Source organism: Sylvia atricapilla, chromosome 13, assembly GCF_009819655.1.
Source record: "Sylvia atricapilla isolate bSylAtr1 chromosome 13, bSylAtr1.pri, whole genome shotgun sequence".
NCBI classification, from domain to species: Eukaryota; Metazoa; Chordata; class Aves; order Passeriformes; family Sylviidae; genus Sylvia; species Sylvia atricapilla.
The window spans coordinates 12,103,161-12,115,201 of record NC_089152.1 but is presented as its reverse complement, the minus strand read 5'-3'; the positions used below and the strand labels follow the sequence as shown (position 1 = coordinate 12,115,201).

Sequence of the window (12,041 nt, the reverse complement as noted above, 5' to 3'; positions counted from 1 at the left end):
TGCTCCAAAGTTCATTGACATCTATGCGTGTCTTTTCCTTTGGCTTTAGGAGCAGAGCAAACGTCAGCATAAACTGGAAAATTAAGTACAGGAAGCTTCCATTGAAATTGGCTGTGGCTTTAACTCATTCCGAGACTGTATTCAGCCAGAGATGGAATGAGTAACTCCAACACATTGCAGTAACAATTTATAATTACCACATTATGTGATTTCTAATTATATTTACAACTCACTTGTAGGAATTCATGAAGTATAACACTCCACGTCAGAGTAAGAACTGTTTGAAGCATTTTGATCTCTCAGAATACAGACAGATTCTCAGTGATTTGGCCATTCGAATATATCACCAGTTCATTATTGTAATGGAGAACAACATTCAGCACATAATTGGTAAGACAGCAGCAATCCAAGAGGACTTCAATGTAGCTTGTGAAGTGTATAATGAAAGCTTATACAGGGAGGCAGAGGGTGGGACACACTCCTATCTACTGATATTTATTGATAGGTGTTCCTGCATGTGTGTTTCTACACATAAAATTTCACTGAATCAAATGTTCCCAGACTTTCTCCTCAAAACTTCCTAGTGTAGGATAATGCTGTGAATCTGAGCAACATCACACAAAAATAAAGGGCTTTTTAAAACTTGTGTGCTCTGGAAGCCTTTGTCAGTAGCTTATTTTTCTCGTATCAATTAACTTCTAAAATATCCTGAAAGTGGGTTTTGTTCAATAATTAATGTAACTGAAGGGAGCCTTGGGAATTTTGATTTTATCAGTTATTGTCTGTTGTATTTCAGTACCAGGCATGCTGGAATATGAAAGTCTTCAAGGAATTTCTGGCTTGAAACCTACGGGGTTCCGTAAACGTTCTTCTAGTATAGATGACACGGATACCTACACTATGACCTCTATCTTGCAGCAGCTCAGCTATTTTTATAGCACTATGTGTCAGAATGGCTTGGACTCTGAGCTCCTAAAGCAGGCAGTGAAGCAGCTTTTCTTTCTGATTGGAGCTGTCACCCTCAACAGTCTCTTCCTCCGCAAGGACATGTGCTCCTGTAGGAAAGGAATGCAGATAAGGTAAAGCCAGTAAAGCTTCAACGAGCTTGAGAAGGAATTTTTAACACTTGTGTGGAATGTCCATTACCTCTAAGTCATTGGATATTCTGTGACCATTCTGCTGGAAGTAGCCAGTTGTTTTTACTTCTTTCGGAAAAGCAAATCCTCGTAATTTGGGCTGAGCTCTCTCAACATGACAACTGTAAATTGTTCTTTCCATGGAAACACTAGTGGAGGAAAAGGCAGAGAAAATTACAGTCTGAAGCTTAAAGTCACACATGGTTAGGATTCTTTCCATACTAGCTCATCCATGATGTGACCATCAGTATTTTTAATTCTTCCTTACTGTAGTGAACAGGTGCAGTGTCCCAGGGCTGGCAGAGATACAGAAGCTGACTTGCATGTTTCATGCTCTGTGACAAGACAGGCACTGAGACAGAGCCTTGGAGATGTAGATTGAGCATCATCTCTCTTGTTGCAAGCATCAAGGAAACATGTTCCTCACTGTTTACATGCTCCTAACTGTTTTGCAGAAGAAACAGTGCATTTGTTTTCCATGAGTCAGTCTGCAGACTCAGGTGAAGGAAAATCAGAAAAATCTTGGCCCATCTGGGAACATTATTAGAGGAAACCTTATAACCATCAGTTATAAGCCTGGCCCTGCTTTAGCAGCAAAGATTGTTCTCATTTCCTGTGCATGCTCAGTCGTAAATAAATGTTTTAATGCGTACAGTGCAGTAGACAATGCCAGTATGTATTAGTAATTTCCTGGAAACAACAGCTAAACTCACTTTCTATTAGCCAAGCTATAAGAAATAGGAAATGAAGACAAAAATTGAAATATTCAAAGGATTTAACTTATAGTTCAATAAGCTATTGATTGTTTGATTTTTGTGATCTGCAGGTATTGTTTTTAACCTAAAATACATTAATTTGAACACAGCAGTAGAAGAGTATTTCTTCTTTAGCAGTCTTCAAAGTAGCTTGCTTGTCAAGGGGAATCTGACATTTCTGTTCTTTGTTCATGGTTTAACCCAGATGTAATATTAGCTACTTGGAAGAATGGCTTAAGGACAAGAATCTTCAAAGCAGCAATGCCAAAGAAACTTTGGAGCCCCTGTCTCAAGCAGCCTGGCTCCTTCAGGTTAAAAAGATCACAGATGATGATGCCAAGGAAATATGTGAGCACTGCACATCTCTTTCTGCTGTGCAGGTAATGAACCATCTGTTTTCTTCTGGCAGCAGTGACTCCAGAATCTTAGCTACCTAAAATAATTTGTTGCAAAAAGCCATTGGACTTCCATTTCATAAAAGTAGCATCCTCAGCATTTCACATCATCACATGTTAAATTGGAATTTTAACTCATTATTCCTGATTGGTTTGAGCATTTTCACTGCTCCCATGGTGAATGCTGCCCTACTTTGTTGTAACCCACAGTTTTGCTCCACAATGTATTATTTTTTTTTTAGTATGTCACAGGGTTGTTGTTGTTGTTTGTTGTTTATTGTTTCCCTTAATCAATTCAACTTTTTCTACACCTCCTTGATCCTCTTGACACCTCTGGAAATGAATCATAGCAATCATCATATATGTAACAACTCAGTGGATGACAAGTCAAAATTCTCTCCTTTACTTGTAAAATGTTCTACTAAAGCTTAATTAAATACCAGTAAGAATGTCATAATAATGCTTTCTCTTTTTGTCTTCTCCCTTTTTATGACACACTAAAATAGTCTTTGTAATTTGAGCAGATAGTTAAGATCCTGAACTCGTACACTCCAATAGATGACTTTGAGAAAAGAGTGACTCCATCATTTGTTCGGAAAGTCCAGGTAAGAACTGCAACTGCTATTTCTAATATTCAGCTTACAGGATACTTCATGCACATGGGTTTTGATGCTTTATAGTTGTACTTGACCTTTACATCACATTATTGCTAAGTTGCTCATCTTCTAGCCACTTGAAAGTGATGCGAACAAATCTGCTTGACATCGTGGAAAAGCAGGATTTGCCGTGGGAAGAAAGTGATTTACTGGCTTTGCTTTGATTCTTAATTCATTGTTTTCACACTCTTTCTGTTCTGATTTCAGGCTATGCTAAACAACCGTGAGGATGTTCCACAGCTGATGCTTGATACCAAGCATCTCTTTCAAGTGACGTTCCCGTTCACCCCCTCTCCACATGCTTTGGAACTGATACAAGTCCCCAGCAGCTTCAAACTTGGCTTTCTCACGAGGGTTTAATAAAACCAGTGAATTGGTATTTCCTCAGAGACTCTATAAAGACAGCAGACTTCCATGGTTCATTTCACCAGCTGGTGGATACTATGTCATTGTGCAGTGAATTAAGCTGTTAAAAACTTGTTCTTCAAGACTTGAACAGTAGGAATAATCTTGACTTGTTACTTCCTTCTCTCTTTTCTTTCTCTTCTTCCTTCATTTCAGTCCTACAAGAATAACTTTATGTCATCACCTGGACACAAGGCTTACATACAGTTTTTAGCCCAAACCTGACAAGAAAAGCATTTATCTGACAAGTTTGCATTGCTGCCCTGTCAGCAGCAGTCAGAGGGGAAGACTGGCATGTGATAGATGTTACTGCTTTACAGTTTTCCTTGCCTTCACTTCCCGTAATGAGAGGGTTTTTTTTCTTCCCAAGGCAATTCTATTCTTTGCCTTGATATACTGGATCTGTTTGAGACTGGCTTTCACCTTTCTGTGAAGAGGGGAACTGAGATCAATCTAAGTGAATGGCTGCTACAAACCCACAATGTCTTTTTTGTAGGCAGGCTGGCTCTCTGAGTACTTGCATTCCAACTCAGGCACCCTACACAGCTCTTTGGCCAGAGTAAAGACTCAGGTGCTCTTCTTGGAGACACATTTCAGTTTTGTTCTCTACAGTGACAAGTTTGGATTTAATACCAGTTTTTGTAATAGAAAAGTTAGATATAAAATTCATGCTATGATCCAGGTTTGAATTACAAGCTTGATTCTCTGAAAGACAGGAGTAATCTCCTGGTTTGGTTCCATTCACAGTGCAAAGTATTTCAGCATATACACTGAGTATGCACACATCACCTTTCTGCCTTTTTCATTTTGCTGGTTTCCCTCCTCCAGTCCGGAGACTGAATGGGAGCAGATGCAGCAACTGTGGTCTGGTGTTAATGATAAACCAAGCTTAATTCCTTACATTTCACCTTTACTTACATAATTTCAGTTGCAGGATCCTTAAATGCAGAAATGGTCTCCTTTCTGCTTTGTTCAGCCTTCTCCCTGTGGTCAGGGAGAAAAACAGTAACTTTATTTAGTGTCAGAACAACAGGGGAAATAGCATTGACCTCACCACAAGGGTGACTATCCTTAAACAGGTAACTAATGCTGGGTTTCTAGCTGCTCTGTTAGCCATGGTTATTAAAATCAAAAAGCTCAGAAATAGTTAAAGGATTATAAAGAATTGAGATAATTTAAGGAACAATTTATTTTGATTTATTATTATTATTACTACAGTGTTAGTACTTCTTTAATTTCACAAACAATCTGTAAGTATAAGCAGGGAATCATTCTTGCTATTTAGAGTTCTGGTGCTTACCATGTACAGTGTCATATTCCTCATGATATTATATCCACAGAGATGTAGTCGAAATATATGAAGGAAACATTTTGTGTTTTGTTCAATAACAATAAAAGCTGTACAAAAGATCACACATGTAGGTAGACTAGTATTTTAACATATTAAATAAAGTAGTTTTAAATCAATTTGTAGTTCTTTGTGTGATGCAATGGTTATCTTTTCAGTAGGGAATCATTTGAAGGAAGGTACTTGGAAGTATGTGAACATCTGTGAGCGCTGCCAGTCTTGTATTGTGCCATAAACATTTATTTAATTTAGTTGCTTTGCTGTAACATTGTGTATCTTCCTGTCAGTATTGTGTGCTGTCCTTGGCTCCTCATGAATTTCTGGAAATAGTTTAATTGAAGCAACTTTTGTTGCTGAAAGTTGTGCACAGCCCTTTTTTTTTTTTTTTTTTTTTTTTTTTGGCTGGAGCTGTGTGTCTTTAACCTGGGCTGACGTGAGGAAAATGAAAGCCCACCCTGGCATCCACATCACAGAGAAGTGCCAAGGTGTGTGTGCTGTTATGACAAAAACTGTTGATCAAGGAAAACTCTTCTGACAATTTGATGCTTTGTTAGTTTGAGAGCTTTGTGTGGAGTGTGCTATTAATGCTGTGTATGCAAACAACAAGGTATATTTTTAAAACAAAGTTTAAAATTATCCTGCTTACTGTATGCTCTCAGAAACTTATCTTGCTTTTGCTGATATTAATGCCTTCAGCTAGAATTTAAGTGCAGAATTCTTTTTGTTCTCTGTATTTATTCTGATTATAAGGAGCAGTTTTAGTGAAGGCAGATACATGAAAGAGGCATTACTGAGGTTAACTTTCCTAGAATGATGCTAAAAGGAAAAGGTATTTCATTTAAATGGGAACGTGCTGAATGGTGATCCTTTCTGCAGTGGGAAAGCACTGAAATGGCTTATGGAGAGATGTGTTAAATGCCTTGGCCATTTTTGGATGTATTTAGATGTGTGACTCCTGCAATTTCTGGGAATAGGGCTCATCAGCACAGGTGGTCCCTTTCAGTCCTGTGCTTCCGTAATATTCTAATAAAAAATTATTAGGACTTATTAATTTACCCACATCTCTGCTGGGCTGAGACTTAATTCTGTCTTTTTTCCCTCATTTTACCTCAGATCCCCTTGACTACCAAATGTGAAATCTAACGGCATGAATCCAGTGCCTTCCATAGAGTCTAAATAATAGGCGTGACCTTCAGGACCTTTAGCACTTCTTAAATTTGTCAGACATGTTTTCATAAGTTTCCCAGAAATTTTTTCAAAGACTGCAAGAAAAGCATCAATTTTTAATACTATTGACTTTAAATTTATTGTCTTAAAACAAGACAATGGTAGAATTATAACCAAGGAAGAACCAGCATGGACACTAATCAATTTGTTGGACTTGTAAATTTTTTTTAAGAAATGAGATAATATTGGCAGTGCTGCTTGTCAGAACACCAAGTTTGATAGTTGTAAAAATAAGTTGCCAGTCACCTCCCCAGGAAATTTCAACTTTAATACTTGTTAACAGGCAAATACTTGTTTATAAACAAACCTCAAAAAACCTGCTGTATTGAATAGGCAGGTAAGGTCTGGCTTGCCTAATAGTTTCTGTTCTTTAGTCTAGGTTCTAAAAGAGGGCAGTTAAAATAAAGTCATTATTATCAGTAATCTCCAGTATGTAACTGATCTGAGGTGATGCAACTGGAGAGGCTGAGCTTTAAATACCTTTAAGTAGAATTAATAGGAAGGTTGTCTTTCTACATTAGCAGCTACCCGGGGCTTACTTAGTCATCTTGAGAATCTCCAGGTTCTTGCTTTCTGAAAAGGTGAGTAATTTTTTTTTTAATTTTACAACAAGATTCATTGTACAGAATTTCTCTGTAATAACATTTCTTAATGATTCACCATTTTAAAATCTCTAGTGTAACTTTAAAAACCTAGTAAGGTTAAAATTTCAGGCTGTAGTGCTGGGACTTGTAATGGTTTTAGACCTTTTTGCTTTAAATACCTTAGTAAAATTGTCACAGTGATGGATTTGTGTAGTATCTCAGAAATAATACTGCTTTTTAATTATTCAGATCTTTTGATGACTTCTATTGTAGCAGAATTTTGTAATGTGTCATAATCTCATCTGAGGTAAAATAGTGATAGCAGGTATGATTCCTCCTGTACATTATTCCAGCAAATTCTCATATTTTATCAAAGATTAATTCTGCCCAGAGTGTTTATTCCAGGCCTAATAGATCCTTGTCAGAAGTGTCTGGAGCTACTGACATTTTGTTCAAATAAGATCAGTGCTTCCTCAGGGAACCACTAATTCTGAGAACCTTGGAATAACAGGTTATTCAATTGTAAATGTCCATTTTTAAGGCTCCAGGAGAGCTGAGCCCAGGCACTGCAGTCATTTTACAGCCCTGAGCAATCCCTGCACAGACGAGCTCCCTAGAAAAGGTGGCAGCTTCTCGTCTCAGGTTCACATTTGCAAAAAAATACATTAAAGGCTTCAGGCCATATTTGTTGCTTTTCATCAAGTGGAATATAAACCTCCTTGGCTGTTGACTGAAATCTCCATGCAAATTTTAAATTATTACAATGCAGTTTTTTCCAGGACAGATTTTTTCCCGCATGTTTCAGGATGAAGTCATGCATACCCAGGAAACAACAGCAAAACTTCTATTGACTTAAAGAGTGGGCAGGATTTCTGAGTTTATTTTTTTTGCTTTTCAAATAGTCCCCTGAAATATGTAAGAATTAACAGCAGAATGGAGACAGGTACACAGATTAAAGTTTGATTTGATTTTTGTATAATGCCCAGCCAGACAAATTCTAAAATGTCATTGAATTTCTTTTGTTCCATTTAAATCTCTCTTGCAAAACTACTTCTGATTGTTTACCACAAATGCATTTTTTATGTACAAGTCTAAATAATGTTTAAAACTTCCATTTTTAGAAGAGGTGAAAGGTCCCATTTTCCCTATGAAAAATGTACAGAGAAAAATGACACTGCAATATTATTCTCATTTGTTTGTCTGACTCTCAAGTAGTTTCTAATACTCTGTTGGTGATAGTGCTTTGATCTTAGAGATGCCTGGCTTGAGAACAAAAGTGGATTTGTAATGACCCAGCTGTCAGTGTGCTTGAAGCATCAATTTCTGCTCAAACAGCATAATGGTCACAATACTTTGTAGCTGCTGCTGACCAAATCCTAGGTCATCTTTTCAGCTTTAAAAATAATGCATAATAATGACTTTTATAATGCAGTGGGAAAATAAAATTTATCGATCAGTGCAGGTTTCTCAGAAGTCCAGCTGTTGCTGTGGATTTCTGGTTATTGTCTGCTGGCAGTGGCTAAGTACAAATTAAAAAGTACTTTCCCACAAGTAGTGAACCCATATGCACATATTATAATGGTGTGTTTAAATATATGTTTTCCTTTATTATTTTCTTCATAAAAAAAGACTCTGCAGAGCACATGACTGTCTTGTATATAGTGACAGTTCATCCAGCTCGAGAGATTAGTCACAGAGAGAGATTATCCAGCCTACAGATGTCTATATACAGCCCAGGCTGCCTGAGCTGGCGCTGCCGTGGTGAAAGCTTTGTGCTGGGCTGGAATGCTTTCCTTCTCCTTCTCTTTCAGCTCTCCTGACCCACCAAGATGGACCAGACCTTTTTAGCCATCGTGTTTGGTCCCTGTGACAAGTGCTCCAAGGAGAAGCCCCTCAGGCCTGTTTCTGTGAAATCAGAACAACGCAGCTACTGCTCTCTGTGTGTAGAGATGGTACGTCACTGACCTCGCCAGCCAGTGTGGGCAGACTGCAAAAACGGGGGGTTCTGCCAGTGGCCTCTGAAGTTGGATTTTTCTGGACAGCAAATAAGCACTGCTAGGCCCATAGTCTGCCAAACAAACACCTCTGCAGACACCTGCTGTTTCCACAAACCTACAAGGGAGGTGGCCCCAGGGTTCAAGGATACTTTTTGTGATTCTTGATTGGAAAATGGCCACGAGCTTTTTACCTTAGAGTACCACACCTGCTGTGCAAATGTTATGTGCCCATCTCTTCTCTGAGATACATGTGTGCTCTGCTTGGCCTGTGATCTTGAGTTTCTCCATTTGTCTTTGAAAGAAATTAACAACAGCAACAAAAGATTAATCATCACACCAAAGTCATTCACTGGATACAGGGGACATGACATTCCCTTGTCTGTCTCAGACACCAGTGAAGGGCTGTCACAACTCCTTTCTGCCCACATTTCCTACCACAACCAGGTTGTCTCCTGGGCTATGTGCAGTACTTGGGTGAAAGCTGAAGATGCTACAATGAGGATAAGGTGGGGGAAAGTTGCAGAGCAGTGGAATGTCTTCTGTTAGAGGCTTCCTAAGCTCCAGGAATTAGTGCTGAGGTGATATCCTACTCTCCTGGTTCAGCACTGTTCCAGAGATGTCACATTGGGGTATTTTTAGGTGAAACGCACAGCTAAGGTCATGAACCTGTGTGGCTATTGAAGAGCTGGCCTCCAAAACTCCTTTTGTAAACTTCAGAATTTAGTAGTCCAGCTTGCAGTAGTTTTATTTTATCTTCCTAAACCATTGTGCATTATCAGTTGGAGAAGACATCCATCACTGTTTCCTCCCCAGAAGTGTTCTCTGCCATGACTGAGTAGGGCCCAACAGTTTGTTGTATTTGAGAAATGATCTCTGCAGAAATGCTAAAAGGCTTAGCAAGCTGTGTTTACACAACACTGTTGTACAGGCAGATGAGAGCACTGATTTGGAGGTGGAGGTGTACGTGTGTACAATTTACTGGCTGACACAGCACATTCTCATGCATTACTTTGTTTAGGAGGAAATTTAGATGTAATGACTGCAAGACAAAAGACAGTCTCTTCCCGGTTTATTTGCTTCTTCTGACTTTGAAATTGCTGCTTTGTTCAGGTCCTTCTTGGCCAACAGCCTTCTTGGCTATTTATTCAGTAAATTTTTGCATGACTTGATAAATGCATGCTGGAATTGCAGGAAACTGGCTGTTTGTTATTTACAGTTCCTGCAACTTTCTCCCTGTTATTGGCAGTATGGACGTCAGACTCTTAGCAGCTGGAACAGCTGGTAGGTGAAAGCAGACTGAGACTTCAGGAAGAATTGAGTCAGTACCTAACAGCCTGTTAGGCTTCCTATTGGCACTGCAGGGGGGTCTGGGGCTTTCTGGCAGATCTGGCTTTAGCTTGCTTCATATTTTCTAAAGGATTTAAAAGCAAATATTCAGCACACAGAGAGCTCTTTGCACTAGCACAGAAATACACATGAGTAGGGAAATTCCATCCTTGACTTTTAAATCATCGTTTTCAGACCTTTGGGTATGCTTTGGCTTAAACCAATATATCCTTTGCCACAGTTATGTTTGTGGATGCACATGCATATTGTGGTGTCTAACTGGCTGATCTTTCTGCAGCTCCCCAGTGTGCCCATACAACTCCCAATTTCAGTCCAGCAGATGCACACATGCATTTTCATCAGCCAGTCTTGATGATTTCCCCAAAAACAACATATGTTGAGGGATAACAGAATTAGAAATTGCTGATTCCCAGTGCTGACATCATCCTACTTCAATTGTTTGCCTTTTAGACAAAATAATCTTCATCCTCTAGGGGTTTGCCTGCTTTGGAGTTTGGTGCTAATCAGTAGAAACTCAATGTTTGCTGGTTTAGTTTCACCACAAAATTAGCTTAAATTTGAAAAGAGATCAGCTGGTGAATTAGTGAGGAAGGAAATTTATTTTAAAGGCCTGACTTTTGAGGTAGGCAACGATTTGTTATACACTGTTAGATCCTTCATTTTCCCCAGTGTTCTTATTACCAGAGCAGGACCAACTTTCTTCCACGGATCCCCATCACTCATCACTGCAATCTGGTGTATTTGCCATGTGTGGCACTCGTTGATGGAGTACTATGCTATCATCTAAATTAATTCAGCCCTGGTTCATTTTATTTAAAGCTCCCAATTGGCCCTACTCTAACCTGTATTTTTGCATGTTTAGCTAATGACAGCATGGGCAGTTAAGCAGGAGTTGGTCAGATGAACTAAATACTTTTTTTTTTAAAATATTTTTTCAAACCAGTGAAATACACATTATGTATCACATACTTCTACAGCTCAGTCTGTTCAGTAGAGGCTTCCCTGTCCCCTCAAGGCTCTGCTCTGCTGACCCCAATATCTCAGGATTAGTATCATGTATCAGCTTGCACATGTACAGTTCCCAAAGACTCTCACCTTCTGTGCTGTTCTTTGTAGACTTTTTAATCCCATTCCACAAGGCAGTGAGACTGTTCACATCAGTAAGGCAAGAAACTGGATTTTTCACTGTTAGAACTATGCAGACTGTCTGACATATAGGTGTTATCTATGCCAAATTCCTGAGAGCTGAGGAGTTCCTATCAAGGCAAAGAAATTTCCTACGCCTTTTGTTGGATTTAACTTCTGGGCCTCTCCACACTTATCAGGTGTCAGAAATAAGGCATTTTCTATAGGTTAGAATCCTTCAAAAATGAAATTTCTTCTTCAGACTCTCCCTCTGCTAGTTGCCCAGGACACAGCTGCATTACTGAATTTAATATAAGTAGGTTTAATTTTTCAGACCTGAAGATAATGCATGGGATGGAGCTTTCTGTCACTTTCCTGCTAAAAGATCTTTGGGTTTCTCAGGGATTTTTTTCCTGATCTTTTGGTATCACTTTTAAAAATACTCAGGTTTTATTTCCATGGCAAATGGAAGTCTATGCTGGAAGGCATTTCCAATGTGCTGATTACTCTGGAGGCCTTTGACGAATGTTCCTTTATCCTGCAGTGTGTGAATCCATAGTCCACATACTGCCTACATTTTCTTCTGTGATTCTGAACATACCTGGATCGATGAGTTCAGGGCTGCCTGTGGCCATCAGGCTCGTTGGGTTAGGTCACACCAATTTCTGTGGACAGTGAGGACTGGAAATAGACTCACTGGATTTGATTCTGGGGAAGTAACCTGACTTCTGCCTGCAGAGCCATTGACTAAAAGGGACCTTGTGGACATGACCATACCAGCACCTGAGTTCAGCTCCAGAGTGATGGTGAAGAGCCTGTGCATTCCAGACAGCAATACTCCTATACCCGGTGTGGGAAGGGACTTTTCTTTTCTCTGAGACACACATTTTGTCCAGGATGTGCCCAGAGTCCAAACAACAGCTGCAAACAAGCATTTTCTTATCTCCCTCTCCAATCTTGGCACATCCCCAGGTTGAACAATAGCCACTGGATTGTCTATTTTCTGGCTAAAGGGAGACAATGGGAGTCAATATGCACAGAGTTACTCCTTGTAGATCAAGGACAA

At 39.3% G+C, this 12,041-nt stretch overlaps 1 protein-coding gene across 1 annotated transcript in view; it reads left to right on the top strand.

The window, feature by feature from the left end:
* The window catches only part of MYO5C (myosin VC), a 33,305-nt gene extending 28,826 nt beyond the window's left edge, over positions 1 to 4,479 (top strand). The window contains 5 exon segments of the mRNA XM_066328451.1: positions 240 to 390; positions 797 to 1,079; positions 2,097 to 2,271; positions 2,811 to 2,891; positions 3,150 to 4,479. Of these exon segments, the coding sequence (XP_066184548.1) occupies positions 240 to 390; positions 797 to 1,079; positions 2,097 to 2,271; positions 2,811 to 2,891; positions 3,150 to 3,302 (843 nt within the window). The 3' untranslated portion in view covers positions 3,303 to 4,479.
* The last annotated feature ends 7,562 nt before the right edge of the window (positions 4,480 to 12,041 follow it).